Source organism: Catharus ustulatus, chromosome 4 (genome assembly GCF_009819885.2).
Source record: "Catharus ustulatus isolate bCatUst1 chromosome 4, bCatUst1.pri.v2, whole genome shotgun sequence".
Classification (NCBI taxonomy): Eukaryota; Metazoa; Chordata; class Aves; order Passeriformes; family Turdidae; genus Catharus; species Catharus ustulatus.
This window is the reverse complement of record NC_046224.1, coordinates 4543897-4560183: the sequence shown is the minus strand read 5'-3', so window position 1 is coordinate 4560183 and position 16287 is coordinate 4543897. Positions and strand designations below refer to the sequence as shown.

Genomic DNA, 16287 nt, shown 5'->3' with positions numbered 1-16287 from the left:
TTTTAGGTCAAATATTTATTGGATTCCTTATAAAACAGTAAAAAGAATCAGATCCACTGGGACAAGCTTCCCAATTCAAGACATTTAAATACATATTGCAAACCAATTCTTTTGAGCATTGTGCATATAAAAGTGTCACAGTTCAGGTAGTACAGAATAGAGCTTTTTTTTTTTTCTATTAAAAAACCAGACAATCTTTTCATTTCAGTCACTAGCCCTGACAAAAGAAAAAAGAAGTCACACCCAGTTGCCTAGCCAGGGAAAATAGATCCCTGTATCCCCAACCTCAACGTGCCTGCATGTGGGGCAGGCAGGGAAAGCAGATTCTGCTCAAGCCTGTACAGGATGCACAGATTCCATCCACAGGACAACTGCAGGATAGGTCTAAGATGTGGCAGGCAGAAGGATTTCTGCAAGGGTGACCCAGTATTCCCCACCCTGCCCTTCCCTGGCCAGCTCAAGGATCACAGTGCTGCTCCTTCCTCCACCTCCCTTGTGCCTCAGATGACCACTTGGTAGCTGGGCTGCTTCATCTTCTGGCTGGGTCCCCGGAGTGCTGACACATCCTGGTCGCTTTCAGACTGATCAAAATCCATGTCTGGAGAGAGCAGTACCTAGAAAGGAGAACAGACAGATGCTGATGGGGTCAGAGATCTCAGATCTTCTCAGCACTGCTTGCTGAACGAGTCAAGCATTCCCAGAGGGGTCTGCTGCCAGATCCAATCCTCCCTGGCAGATGGGTAAGGCCTCAAGGCCATCTAGACCATCTCTCCAACAACACCCAAACAGGTCTGGGCACAGGCACCACGACCAGCTGGTGTCCCAGCCTCCTTCCTTGAGAGCAGGGGGCAGCTGAAGGTTCTATCCCCATGGGACAGGACTCCCACATGGAGCCCCAGTGGAGAAGGACAGAAATGAGGTCACACAGTTTGTGAACAGTTGTACCACGTGCAGACCTTTTCCCAGGCCCCCAGCCACTTGTCACCTCCACAGCTCAGCCAGAAGGGCAAGCAGAGCTGCAGGCTCAGCTTCAGCCATGGCCAGCCAGCTCAGGAGTGGTGTCCTAGCCTGGCAGCACCTCATTTCTGCCTGGCACAGCAGCTCCTGGCTCAGTCCAAGTTGTGGGAGCCAAAGCAGAGCAGTGACACCTCTCACTAGTGGTTGAGGTAAAAAAAGTACTTTTATTTCTTTGATGCAGGACCCAAAGGCTGCTCTTTTCCCCCAAGGAACCCCTACACCCTCAATAGTTAACTCCACATCTGAGGATACCAGGGGCTGCTCTAAAGCAGCTGCCATCAGCCCAAAGCATTTGCAAGGTACAGACAGAGCCATGTGTAGACATTGTCCAGCCACATCCTCTGGAAGAGGAAAAAGGCTGGATTTTATCCAGGAGATGGCTGCACTGACTGCAGAAGAGCTGAAACCCAATGCCAGCCAGCCAGCAGTGTGCATGGATAATATTCATGGCTGGACAGATTAGAATCATTGAATCCTCAAGGCTGGAAAAGACCCCCTGGGCTGAGTCTAGCCATTAACTCAGCACTGCCAGCCTGAATGTCCCTGAGCACACATCTGCATGTTTTTTGAACACTTCTAGGGATGGTGATCCCACCATTTCTCTGGGCAGCCTGTGCCAGTGCCTGGCCACCCTTCCAGTAAAGAAATTTTCCTTAATATCCAATTTAAACCTCCTCTGGTGCTACTTGAGGCTATTCCCTCTTGTTACCTGGGAGAAGAGACTGATCCTCACCTGGCTACAACCTTCTCCAGGGAGCTGTAGGGAGGAATAAGGTCACCCCTGAGCCTCCTTTTCTTCTCCATCCCCATTCCCTCAGCTGCTCCTCATCAGAGCTGTGCTCCAGACCAGGACTCCACCTACCCCCCCTCCTCAAACACCCACATTTGGGAAAGAGAAGCTGCACTGTCACTGGGAAGTCTCCCTGTGCCTGACTCAACAGCGTCAAAGCCCTAAGTCAAGGGATGGTTCATGGACCTCCAGCCCAGTGCTCACACACAGAACATTCCCAACATCCCCAGAGCCCAGCATCCCTTGGGCAAAACCAGGAGCAGGGGGAATTACTCCTGTCTCTATCTCCACACACAGTGGTGAATTCACGTGCCCTCCACTTGTTAGCACTCAGGCAGCACCACAGGGCCAGTCACCACAGCAACAAAACCACAAAACAGGAAAAACAGAACTCCAGTGAGTCAGTGACTTCAAAGGAGCAGAAGAGCCGCAGGGGAAGATTTCCTGCTCCCCACCCTCACACGCAGCCCAGCCCCTCCATCCACTGTTCTCTTCACAGCCAGACACCCAGAGGACAGCAGAAAACTGGATTAAGTTCTCTTGTCCCCCTCATTGCTCTCAAGGAATTTTTTTTTTTTTTTTGGTTCAGGAACCACACTGGAAAGTTTCCATCTCTCTCACGTGAAGATTTCCTCTGTTTATCCCATTGATATTGTGATGCTGTTGAACCTGAAGGAATGTGTGAGTTATTACTCACAGGCAGCACAGAACTCACTGAGCTCTGACAGGCTGCCACAGACTGCTTGTGGGCCCTGTTGAACTGGTGATTTGGGTGGGTTTCAGCAGAAAACTCAAACCCCCTTGCAGCCAAGCAGGGGTGGTGACACAGTGCTGTGCATCCAGACCCATCCAGGCTGCCACCTGCCCACCACACACTTGTAGGAAGCTACAGGAGCCAACAGCCCCCAGGAACCTTTCCACAATTCCCCAGGGATTGGAGAGAGCACCTCATTGCCATGACAGTCACAGGACACACCCTCAGGTATCATTTCAAGTCCAGCTCTAATTTGGGAGTTTTCAGAACAACCTGGACAAGGCTGTTTCCCTGCAGATGCATCCAGGTCAGGATCACAGCATGAGGACTGTGAGGTGGGAGTTTCCTTCCAGAGGCACCTCAATGCCCACCCTCATTTACCTTCCCTGGCACCTGAGTTCACCACGAGCTTGAGCTAATTAAAAATATTAAAAAAAAAATCTAAAATAGAATTCTTGCTCAGCTAAGCAACAGGCAAATCCAATTTGCTCTTGGACTTGAAGTGTTTCAACACTAACAAGTAAGCAGCACTGTATTGGTGTCTATCAGAATTTTCATCCAATGAATGCCAAAATGCAGGGCTCCTTATGAAGGGAATTAGGACAGGTGCTCCATCCTGACAAAGGCAGCCAGGCCTCATGCAGTATATTAACTTTCCTTCAGCCTCAGAGCAGCCTCTAATTTCACATTAATTTTTCTCACAAGTACCACTGTTACTGGACTTTTGCTTTAAAGGTTGTCTCTAAAAATGTAAGCCTTCAGGAAAGCAACAGAAACTTATCCACCTCCCTGGGGAAAAAAAAACAACAACTGAAAAAAAGATCAAATAAAACATTATTAAACTGACTTGTTTTCCTGAGTGGAGGAAACAAAGAAATCACAGATAAGATCTAAAGTTCATTGGGAGTTCCAAGGGCAAGGGAAAAGAGCCTCGGGTCAAGGGCAGGACGCATACAAAGCAAAAATAAGAGCCCTGCAGATGAATTAACCTCCCCAGGCTGAACAGCACTGGATGCAGACTGGCATTCAAAAGATCATTTTCTATCCCAAAAGAGGGGGAAAAAAATTACTCCATGAATATTTACAAGGCAGGGCAGGAGACTGAAACAACACAAAGCTTAAGACTGACATGGAAGGAAAGAAGGGTGAAATTCTCCCAACCATAAGAGGGAGTTTGTCCCTTTCAGGGATTCAGTGTAAAGGAAGCAGTAAGAGCTCATGCTCTGGTTCACCAAAGGAGCTTTAAAGCCCACAAGAAGCTGCCACTTCCCGGGCTGCAGCCACAGAGTCAGTAAGTGACACCAGAAGCAGGTTTGATGTTTTTTGGTTTCTTCTTGCTGCTCTGCCAAGCCAAGGACAGAGCTGAGCTTTCCTCAGCTTTGCCCCCAGAGAAAGCACAGAGTGGGATTTTAACAGGTTAACTTCAGCCCACTCTTTCTATTCTCCCTCCTATCTCTCCCCCTCCTTTTCCAAACACAAACTGCTGGTTCATGTGAAAATAATGACACTCCATTGGTGAGATAGGCAGAGGGTTGAAATTCAAGTTGGCAGTGAGATGGGGAGCTGGTGGCGCCTGCAGTGAGACAGCCCTGATGAACCCTGATAAACCTGTGGGACACATTAGCTCTGCCCTACTCCCCCCAGCCCCCCTTCCTCCTGCACTGAGCAGCAGGGAAACAAGAAATTCCCCCACCTGAACAGGTTATTAGCAGCAACAAACCCAAAAAATGCTCATTTTCTGCTTTTGAGCCTAAATTCCAGTCAATGCAGCTGTAGGGCTCAGCCAGTCAACATGATCTTTAGTTCACAGCTTAAGAAGCTGACACCTGAAGCAGGAGCTTAAGGCTTATTCCTCAAGGCCCAGTGCCAAGAAACAGTTGGAAAACAGCTCATCCACTTCTGTGTTTCTTCATAAGCTTCCTTCTCTGCCCAATGTATTTATCAGGCCAGAGGCACAGGAACATGTCTGAGCATAAAGGAGGCAATCCCTGCAGTCTGCTCCGAGGAGCCCTTGGTAGCTCCACTGGATCAGAGGGTTTCAGGGTGAACAGATGACCTGCACATTGTTGAATTTTGGCTGAAGTCTTCAGAGAAAAGCAGTCAGGTACTTGGAAGCTGAGAGAAACCTTTAACAGAAAGTGGAAGATTGTGGGAATTGTTTCCACTACTTAAAACTTCCCATCTGTTGACCTGCCAGAAGAGCCTTTCTTAGCATCTGGAAATTAGCAGGTATTGTTCCTTCTGATTATTCAAAACTGAGCAGGAGGTCACAAACACTTGCAGAGCTCCAGTGGCACAAGGCAGAGGTGCAGCTCCACCTCCAAGGAGCAGCAGCACCTGTGACACCACCTGCCCACCCACAGCAGCCACCACCTGTGAGCCTGGGCTGCAAGGTTTGCTTCCAAGAGCTGTGAAGGAGGTCCTTGTCTCAAATAGAGATGTCATCTCCTTAGCTCTGCTTCTTCTGGTGTGATTCTGACTGACCTTGGGCCTTCAGGAACACATCCAGGGAGCAGGGCAGGGCTTTGCCACCAGTGACCTCTCCAGAGCTGTTTATCCTGAGGCAGGGCCAGGAGGAGTGACTCCACTGTCTCAGCAGCTGCTCACATCTGCCTGCCCTCCCTGCCAGAGTGAGGATTCCTCTGACACTGCCTGAGCAGTGGCCACTTCCCCACTGCACCCCTGGGACACAAAGCCTTGGCTGCTGTGCAGACTGCCAAGCACACTCTGCCAAAACATTACTACCTCTGTGTGCTGCAATGCCACCAGTGATGGGCCATCCCATCTATCAGCACAAGAGATGAGTTACTCCTCATGAAAGAACTCTCACAGAGCAGGAGCTATTTCTGTTCATCCTGAATTCCTCAGCAGAAGCTCCTCCAGGAGCCAGTCTGTGATTGCCAGAAATTATCTTATCTGGGTAAGTCTTGCCAGTGAGCTGCAGGATATCAGCAGTCAGAGCACACTGAAAGCAGGCCTGGGTGCCAGCAGAAGGGAGGGAAATCCTTCCAGGGACCAAGACTGTGGACACTCCCCAAAGGTCAGTAAGAAGCAGACAACACCTACCCAAGAAACCACACATGATTAAGAAGAACAAAGTCTGCTGGAACTGCAGCATTTCCTCCCCCACCATAACTTTGTCAGGCTCAGACTACACAAAACACAACTAAGGGACAATTATCTGGCTGAAAGACTACCAAATTCTGACAAAAATAGGATTCTCAGCTAAGCCTTGTTCTCTAAAAAGGATGCTAACAATTACAGAGAGGAAAGTAAGCTCTTCCCAGCCAAAATTAATTACAATTAAATTTAGTAAACCTCAGAGTGACAGCACACACAGATCAGTGCAGAAGCCAGCTCATCCCCCCAAGGTATTGCCATCATTCAGGGCAGTATTTCAGCAACACTTCCTGAGCTGTGACTTTGCTCATGGTTAGAGTGAGTTTGACTTTGCAGGCTGATCACCCACATCCATGAAGCACCACCCCAGGTCCAGGCAATGTGATGTTCTGTTACAGGGTTGTGGTAAAACACACAGACCATCCCACAAATCTGCAGCTGGGTCTGAAACACAAGTTTGCATCCCTGAGATGGCCTAAGGAGATTACCTTCCTCTTACCTGAGATTCCTCAGTCCTCCTGGCCCGAGGAGTTTCTGTGGATCCATTTATGTCTAGGGTATCCTTCTGCTTGTATTTCCTCATAATCAAGCTGTCCACAACCCAGAACATAATGGCCTTGGGGAGAAAGAAGTTAGATCAATAGATTGTAGAGACCAAAATAGAGAGTCATTCAATCACAGATATTTCTTCTCCTCTTGGGTTCTCCAGAAACCCAGCCTTGATCAACGTCATATCTAAATCAGTCCTGCATGAATTGTGTCCATGGGGATTGGATGAGTGAAATTCCTTAAATCCCTCCTTACACAAGTCCTATTTCCATAGTTGAAGACCCAGATTAAATAAGACCACAACAGTCCGAGTTTCCACCAGAACACAACCACTGAACCGAGCTCCATCCAAAGTTCACTGGCTTGAACCAGCCCCTGGTCAGTTCTGTGAGGATTAGAATTTGCTTTCTAATGTAGAAATGCAGCCTGGGATGGTGGACAGAGGCAGATCAATCCAACTTTGCCACTGCTGCATCCATTGAAATGTGCATGGGATGAGCTGAAAGTGAATTCAACTCCCTGCTTGTCCAGGGAGCATCTGAGTGGTAACACCTTGTTCTCATATCCCAGCTTAGCAGGAATTCAAGGAGCAGCAGCTCAAGGATTGCCCAGGATCAGGGGAACCAGAAAAGAGCTGAGCTTTCAAGATGTTTTCAAGAGAAGAACAACAGTTCTGCGTAACCTTGAGGACCTTGTCTTGCTGTGACACAATCTGACATCCAGCCAAATGACTGGACTGGCAAGGTCACAAGCCATCCTATAGGACATTAAAGGGCTTTGGGCATCCCCATGCCCACAGCTTGCTGCTGAGATGAGCTCTCACCTAACAAGACCCAGCTTTATTCCAAGAGGTGAAGAGCCAGCCCCACAGCAGCTCTGAGAAAGGGACAGGAACTGGGAACAGGGACTGTGGCAGTGACAGATTTGTGACAGATTTCTTCCCACACCCCTCCACCCTGCCCCAGCCAGTCCCTGTGCACACTCCCATGAGGGTGTACTGTGATTTCCAAACCAGCCCACCCAGCACTTGCAGCACTTACATTGACTATGAAAGGCACAACAAACATCACCAGGACGAGCTCCAGCTGAGGGTTTGGGATGTAACCCAGGAGGATCTGCTGAAGCTGCAGAGGAGAAAACATTTAGAAGCATTATGTGAACAGCTCTGTTGCAAGATCTTTGATGAAAACTGGTTGTCTTCTTACAGGAGCAGCCAGAGCTCTGCAGCCTGTGCTTCAACCCAGCTCCTAAAAGATGACACAGCCCAGCTGCCAAACACATGATTTTGTACAGAAGCAAGTACTGGGAGTCTTTCAGTGTAACTATCCATGACAACAACTGGTGGGACTTCCCCTGGCTCCCTGGAGCTCATCTGCAGGACAAGCACCAGCCACAAACAGCAATCATGGAGAGGAATCCAGCAGCATCTCTGGGTCTGGATCTGTGCTGCTGAAGAAGCACTTGGATGTGAGCACTGTGGGCTACTGGGTTTGAAGGACAGCCCTGGAAGAGATAAGTGCTCCCAGACTGCTGGAGATAACTCCTCAGACAAGTTACACACAGTGCCTGGTACCTCAGAGCCTGGTGAAAGTGGACTCCAAACTGGAGTCACCTCTGACTCCAGAATTAGGTTTTACACCCATCACACCTACCTGCCAACAGGTATGTGGCTAAAAGTCCCACAGGCTATTATTTTTATTTTTTTAAATAAACTTCTGATCAACACAATTAAGAGCTGGCATACAGAAGCAGCTGAGCAGGAAAAGACAACACACTGCTTGTATAGCACTTTCCAAATTAATCTCTAAGAATTGTCCTGGTGTAAGCACAAGATCACAAAACACCAATATGGACTGACTTGACAGAATAACACAGAAATCCTCTGGCAGAACTGAAGGAGCTCAGTTGCCAGCCCAGCCCATTTTAGCCTTCCAAGAATGGGAAAGAAAATTAAAGCATCATCTTATTCCATTAGCTTTTGACTAGCAAGAGAATGCACCAAAAGCCAAACCATTATGAAAGTCATGTTTCCCAAAATTTAAGTAATAGCTAATGATTACAGAGCGATGTCAGCAAGTGTGAGGATTAAAGACCTTCAATTTTGGGAACCATCAATCAGGCAAAGCTGACAAAAAGCAACCACAACAGCTACAGCTAGAAAAATACTTCTTACCTTTGTCCAGCCAGGGATAAGCAGGACAAGGCTAATCACAGTCTTCTCAAAAACCATTATCAGCAAGTAGAGGATGCACTGGCCAATCCAGGCAGCAGCTTGTGGAGGGTCACCTGGAAAACCAGAATATTAAATCTGGGGCAGAGGACAGGAGGAGACAGCCTTGCAGAAAAGCTGCCTTATGCTTGGTACTGACCCTCCTCTCTACAAGGACCATCAGTACCTGCACACTCTTCTATAAAATAAACACAAATAAATCATTAAACATATAACCTGCAATGTGCTCCCTGCCAAGCATTACCCACACAGTTGCCAGAAACAGTTTGAAAATTTCAAGTCACCATTTTCCCTACAAGCAGTGTAACTCCTTGGGGCTGAACAGAATTATTCATTGTGCTGATGAAGTGAAGGGCTGGTTATGTGATACTGTCTGAGCATGAGACAGGAGCTCCATTGCCCCAGGTTTTAAAGCAATTCACTCAAAAAGAATCAATGCTAATTAAATATGAATGTTTCCAACGGGGCACTCACCAAGAAATAAGGAAAAGCATATTTGTGTTGTTAGGAGCAATAGGGGCTCTGTATCTATTACATGTGCTGGTTCCAGCCCTCTGTGAGCACCCTGCCAGCTGGTTATCACCTCCCCTGGCTCACCACAGTATCTCAGGTCTGCAAAACTGAGCTTCTGTATCTGGCTCAGGAAAGCTGCAGCATTTCCTCCTACCACTTAAAGACCAAGATAAGCCCTGGCAACACTTGTTCCCAGCATCATGTGGCCGGAATCTGGAATTCCATCCGTGCAAGGGAACCTGTGCAGCTGGCACTGACAGATGCCAACGCTCAGTGTGGTCAGCTGGCAGCAGGCTGGGAGCCTTGCTTCACTTTGGAACACTTCTCCCCACTTTTCAGCACAATTCTGTCGAGATGTGGCGGGGGGAGACAACACCAGCAGTCTGCAAAGTAAAACCAAGTAAAACCTCTGGCCACAGAAACCAGCAGCATATACTGGGATTTGGGAAGAGCTGGTGTCCAACCATGCCCCAGCTCTGTGGGGATCAGTTCCTAGCAAGTGCAAAACAGGTTTCCAGGTACACTTCTCCTTTTTCTGTCATTTGTCAGCAATGTACCAAAACATCTGCCTCGTTGCAAAGCTACAGCTAAAAATTAGAGGCATCCTGGTAGTGTCCAAGGCAGGATGAGCTTGTGCCCCAAATTCTTACTTGCTCAAGCCATGACTGAGAAGGAAGCAAAGAAGAGGAGAGGGAAGGACTGGGAGGCCAAGGGTGCAGGGATGAGGAAAGCAAGCAGAATCAAACCAGCAGGAGCTGCACGAGGGAGGGCAGGAAGAGGGAGCCAGGAAGGTTATGTGGAAGCACTCCCAGCAGAGCCTGGGGAGGATTTTGGAGAGGAATCTCTGCTCCCTGGCAGGCCAACAGCTTAATGGGTGGTCTGTGAGGAGATGGGAGCAGTGTTAGAGGCAGCTGGCAGCCACAGGCTGGTGGCAGAGAGGCTTTGATCCTCCTGAAAGCCTCTCCCAATAGATCAGGATGCCCGGCTGCCTTTGGCACACACGTTGGGTCTAGTGAACCTTTTCACCCCATAGCCCAAAACAAACCAATTCTCCCAGAAACCCCCACATCATCACCACCCATCTGAGCACTCACAAAACAGGAAAACAAACACATCCGTTGTATCCTTCCTGCGTTTGAACTCTTCCCCTTCTGCTCTGTGTTGTCAGCTGTGCTCTGTCCCCCACGGAGGGACAGGACCAAAACCCACAGCACCCTTTGTGGATCAGCTCTCTGTGACTGCACTGCCATCTCAGCTTACCCAAAAAGCAGCAGCAGGTTTGAGATCTCTCCCAAATAGCTGCCCCTGGCAGGGACAGGTCACTACCATTCACCACCTCACCAATGTTCTGAGGCTCTTGGTTCTTCATGCTGTGCTCTGGACAGCTCCAGGCAGGTTTTGGCTCATCAGCCCATAGGAGACAACCTGCTGCTTAACCCTCCCTAGGCATGGCCTTGCCTGGGTTTTCAAGACTTAACTTCCATACCCAGCAGGGAGATCAGAGAGTGTTTCTATTGTTATTTTTCACTGCTTCCTGATCTCCCAAGGACTCCCAAGGCTGCTCTGCACCAAAATGATTCAAGACAAAGGTGAAAATGAAACAGCAGCATGGCCTTAAGGGCTGCAAAGGTGACTTAGAGACACAGCTTCACCAAGGAATGCAGCTGTCTGCTTCTGCCTCAGCAGGTTTGGAGTCACCCAGGGACCACTGTCCACCCCAGTGTCCATCATCCACTAATCCACCACCTAACACCACTAATTCATCTAATTCTGACCAACACCAGGAACATTCCAGCCTGGCATCTCATCAGGGAATATTTTGGTGTGGTCCCTAGACAAGCCCATAAGATTTGCCCCATCTCCTCCCACAGCAGGGAAAGGCTGGAGCTGAGCTCATGCAGTGCTGGTTTCCTACAGAAAACTGGTCAGAGGCATCCTCAGATTCAGCCTGATGTCTCTGATGGAAGAAGTGTTGCCCACTTCTGTGGATGGGAAATGATTCTTACAGGAAGTTTTTCTATACATAAATCTCAAGGAGAACCCACAAGACTTTCAGCCACACCATGTTGCCAGCCAGTAAAAACTCAGCTGCTACCTGGAGGTTAAAAAAAATTAGAATAAAATAGATGTCTTCCTCTTTCCTAGCAGGAAAGGAAAGCTCTGATCACAGCAGAGTGGGGAGTTGGTCTGAATGATCATTGCACATCACACCTGTTGGGTGATTATCACATTCCCTTTGAACCCTTCCAGTTTCTTGTCCCTGCTTCTGGCTGGGAGTAACCCAGCACATCTCAGCTCTACACATGGAATCCATCACAAACCTCTCCCTCTAGCTTAATGAACATCCTCTGCTAAAACCTTCCTCCAGCCATCTCCCATCTCACAGAAATTCATATCCTCCTTCACCCCGAAGGATGCACCCACTGAATTTTGACTGCTCTCCTCCAGCAGCATTCCTGGTGCTCCCCACCACCAGCAAAACTTCCTTGGAGCAGCCCAAGGACCACTGGAGCCCGTGGGAACCTCACACAAATGTGTCTCATGTTCCACTCCTGCGTGGGAGCCAGGGCAGCAGCGCTGGAGGTTTTGGAGCTGCTGCCACACCACAGGATTAGTTTTAATCCAGGCTGCCTAATGCCCTGAGCTGTCAGCACAGCCCACATGTTACTGCCAGACAGCTTTATTTACAGACTTCTGGTGACTTGTGCACACAGAGCAGGTAGGAAAAAAGCTCAACCACAGCCAAAGTGGAGGGTTCAGGGGGTTTGAGGAAAGGCAAGTATTTGAAAGTGCTGGAAGTTGTACTGAGTGACAAGGTAGGGGTAGAAGAGTCAATAAAAACTTGTTAGGAGATAGTCAAATGATACCTCCAAGACCAAGGGATCTAATTATCAGTGCCAAGTACAGAGGAGGGTAGAAAATAGCAGTAAACTCTGAATTGTGTGAAATCTCACTTGGAGGGCAAAACCAGGTTTTTAGAGATGGGAATGTGATGCATCAGAGCAGCCAGATGGGTCCAGTGGACATCCCAGACTCTCTCTGGCACTTTGTGCACCTGAAGTAAAATGACTGAATCACAGAATGGAGTGGGTTGGAAGGGACCCCATGGGCAGGGACACCTCCCACTAGACCAGGCTGTTCAACACCCATCCAACCTGGCCTTGAACACTTCCAGGGATGGGGCATTCCCAGCTCCTCTGGCCAACCTGCCACATTGCTGGAATGGAGAAAAGTGTGCAGTGTCACACCAGTGCTCTGGATCTTTGCTCCCTGTGGCTATCCAAACTGCAGGGAACACTGCAGTTACTGTTCCCTGTTCCCATCCAGCTCCAGGAGGCTCAGAGGTCTCAGCCCTGCTCAGAGCAAGGGACCCAAGCACACCCACCCTCAGTCCTCTCCTGACTTTTCCCCCTGGCCCTAGGGGTGGAAAAGCCCAGCAGGCTGAGCACAGGACAGCCCCCAGGTTAGAGCTATTTCCAGCAGTATTTCCTCAAGCATTAGCAGCCAGCTCCCTCAACTGCTCCAGGACGTGGGAATATTTGTTATGGAAATTTTGTACAACATCACCACGGGGCCAAAAGCAGCCTACACAGGTCCTCAGTTCAACTCAGCAGCTGGCACAGAGCATATTCTCTTAGAACTAAATTTGACCAGCAGAGTTCAACAGCCCACTAAACAGACTTTGAAGGCCTGCAAGCAAGATGCCTTTCCATTTCCAGACACTGAAGGAGCACAAAGCATCAGGCTTAGATAGCCAGTGACCACAGCTACAGTCACACAAAAGTCAGCACCCAGAGGGACATTTTCCAGTGAGAACACTTTTCCTCCCCCTAATTTCTTAATGCTGCTCTAGAAAAATTCACCTGCACATTGCAGGAAATCTCTCTCTCGATGCAAATTCATCGCATTTGCTTACTTAAAAAGAAACACCAGGGTATTTCTAAAGTAATCCTGGAGAATTATTAAACACAATTAAAATGTCAGGACACTGTAGCCATCCAAAGGTGCTCTTTAGGGAGCTGCTCGTTGCCATGGGGAGGGAGAAGAGAGCTGGACCAGGCTGGAGATGAGGCACAAAGTTCAGTCAGGCTTGGTCTGCACACCCTGCCCAGCTCAGTCTGTCCTGGAACTTGGGTATCCACCTCCCACATCTTTTGAAGCTCAAACTCTGCTTTGTTCTCCTCCCTGTGATGGTTTTCTGCAGGGACAGCTCCTGTAACCATGACCTGCTACAGCAATGGTGCTTTTGTGGAATTTCACAGAATCATCACAGCATGGCTTGGGTTGGAACTGACCTTAAAAATATCACCTAGCTCCAAACCCCCTGCTACAGGAGTTTCTCAGGGTCCCATCCAACCTGGCCTTCAACACTTGCAGGGCAGGAGTTTGTCAGCTCTGAGTGGGTGTAAGGCAACCCTCACTCCCCAAAGCCCTCCTGTGCCAAGAACACACTTCCCATCTTTGATCTCAGGAGCCAGGCATGCTGAGAAGAGACAGCACTTTCCAAAATGCAGTTTCCTGTGCTTAGAGGCAATTCAGAGAGCAATCAAGAGCTTTTGGGTAAAGATGGAGGGACAGAAGCATTCCCCACTAGCTGTAAAAGAGATCATTCCTGGCTGCAGCAGTGTTTGGCCATGAGAGAGGCTGATCTCAGAATCCCTGTTCCTGGGCTTTTGAAAATATGGAAGTAATTGATTTTTCTAAACAATTCTGGACAGCTGGATGCTTAAAATAGCAGCATAGATTTAAGAGCTTTCCCTCCCCTTTACTTTACCTCTCCATTATTGCAGCTGAACAGGGGGAGCCAGCTAGGGCTGCAGAGGCAAGAGAAGCAACCACAGAGCAGGAGGAACTGCTGCAGCCCACACCAGAGGACAGCTGCAGTGGTTTGCATCAGTAGCAGAGATGCTGGAAGGACACAGCTGTGACAGATTTTTTTTTTTTCCCTCTAAGTTGATGCAGGAAGATGGGTACTGGCTCTACTGGACAGAACCACAACCCCTCTGTTCTGATGGCAAAGGCAGTGCTGCTGTTTGCAACATGGATTTGGTGCTCCCCTGGCTCTCTCCTCTGCAGGATTTATGCTGCTTCCCTCAATTCTCCTGAGGAGAAAAAGTCTGCTACAGCAATTAGCCCAGAAAATGAATCATACTCCTGGAGCCTGCATCTAACTGTACAAAGTTTACAAGCTTCTTCCCAACTGTTTTGGAAGTTACTTAACACCAGAGATGAGGATGGGAGTGTTTTCCTTCCCCAGCCCTGCCACAGGATTGCCTTGGACAGGTCATTTGACTCCCACCTGAATTTTCCACTGGGGTCACTCTGGCCAGAGACCTGCACCAAAAACTGCACTTGATGGATGAAATATTTAACCCCCAATCCAAGAATCAAATTCAAGCAACAGCACAAACTTGTTTTTCACTAATGAAAGCAAGATTTTCTCAAAGGAGTGAGCTGTTTCTGTGGTCTAAGCCAGCTACAGCTCAACAGAAGTTCAGCCCTGCTCTGCCAATACACTTTTCATGTTTTTTGCTTCTGCTCAACTGCAGACGTGGCACACAAAGCTGAAGCTGTGTCCTGAGGTGTTTGGGCTCCCAGTCCTCATTGCTCCAAAGGGGAAAAACTCCAGTTCCTGGACTAAGAATATCTGGATTATTCTGCTGTCTCATCTGACTGACTTTGGGGATCTATTATAAAGGAGGAGCTATTAGGGAAAATACAAAAGGTAATCTCCCCACCAAATCCCTGCTGCCAGGAGGCTGAAACTGCTCTGGAGATCAGCCCTGAAAGCCACTCTGAGGTTTGAGGATCTCATTTCCAGTCTGTAGCTGCTTCTGCTGCCTCACAAACCCAGCCAGGCTCTTCATCCTCTGCCATGACCCATCTGCACAGGCTGAGTCAGTTCACAAGGCACTGGGGTCTCCAAACTAATCCTGGCTGGGTCCAACTTTCACCAGATCAGATGCTAGACCAGCTAAGAACACAAAAAACCAAGGCTAACTTTAGAACAGACTTAATGATCAGTATCTTAATGGCAAGACTGCAATTTTTATGAATAAGATGTATTTTCTGAAATATGACTGAATTCATCTGTACATTAGATGTAATGTAAAACAGGCAAAACATTAATTTTTCCCTTTCCTGCAGCTTCCCCTGCAAGCTGGCTCTGCTCTTTTGGAAGGGAACTGCTACCCTCTAGTGGGGCAGGCTGAGAGCAGCTTTTTGGAAACATCTCCATCTCAAGGCAGGAATTTAAAGAGAAAGAGGCCACACATGAGAACTCAAATTTTGGGGTCACTCTATGCCTGACTGATCCCTGCTACAGCTCAAGGCAAATGCAAGAACAACTCCATATTCTGAATGGAGATGGTAGGGAAAAATCCATAAAGGAAGCACACAAAAGAACCCTGCACACCTCAATTTATCACAGGGGTGCCCAAGGAAATGTCCAGCTTTCCTCACCACCCTGCTACACTCCAGTGGTTCCACATTTAACTCACTCTCATGAGCTCCCTGAAGAAGGGATAACAGAAGGCAGCTGCTCACATTTCAGTCAAATACTTCCTGCCATTTTCTTGTCCCCATTCCCAGCTGGGAGCAGTGACACCTACCATACTCCCCAAAGACCAGGTACGTGTATTTCTGGTGCTGCACAATCCAGGAGACAACTTTCACACCCAGCCAGATCAGCAGCATCCCCAGCGTGGCATCCAGGATGAAATTAATAAGGTAGCTAAAAGTAGAGGAAAATTCAGGTTTCAGCTGTGTTCTTAAGTCTTACTCAAAAATCCTTAATTTCATAATGGAAATGAATTTTAAAACCCCCAAGATTTTACAAAACCCTGCTTAACAATCCAAACTCACTTCCTCTTTTGTTGCATTTTCCTAAGCCTTACCAGCAATTTCTCAGTTTAAAAGCTTGTTCAGGAGAGAAGGGCAGGCTCCACCAACTCTCTGGCATCATTATAGCAATAAACACTTCTTAAAAGTTACCCCCCAAAAAGGAGCCTTTCCATTTGCAGCATTTTTTTTTCTTATTAAAAAGAATGAAATCTCAAGTTTCAGAGGAAACAGAACCAAGCTGTTCCAGAATTTCACACAAGAAAGTGAAAGCTTTTTGGGCACCACAGCTGCTCCACAAATTGGGCAGCAGAAGAGGCAAAAATTCAATTTTTCTGAGCAGCTGCAAGAGGCTCCCAAAAACAGCCACTCAGACTGAGAGGCAGAGTTTGGGAGAGGTGAGGGGCCCTGACTCAGCAGGGAGAACCCTGAGGTCCCAAAAACCTCAAGTTCAGGTCCCACTGCAAATCCAGG

General features: G+C 48.2%; 1 protein-coding gene across 1 annotated transcript in view; it reads right to left on the bottom strand.

Annotated features, from left to right (window-relative positions):
• The window catches only part of LOC116995493 (store-operated calcium entry regulator STIMATE-like), a 29091-nt gene continuing 12804 nt past the window's right edge, over nucleotides 1-16287 (bottom strand). The window contains exons 4-8 of the mRNA XM_033058274.1: nucleotides 15585-15706; nucleotides 8404-8516; nucleotides 7271-7354; nucleotides 6181-6297; nucleotides 1-614 (exon numbers count right to left, since the gene is read on the bottom strand). Of these exons, the coding sequence (XP_032914165.1) occupies nucleotides 501-614; nucleotides 6181-6297; nucleotides 7271-7354; nucleotides 8404-8516; nucleotides 15585-15706 (550 nt within the window). The 3' untranslated portion in view covers nucleotides 1-500. The remainder of the gene's footprint in view (nucleotides 615-6180; nucleotides 6298-7270; nucleotides 7355-8403; nucleotides 8517-15584; nucleotides 15707-16287) is intronic.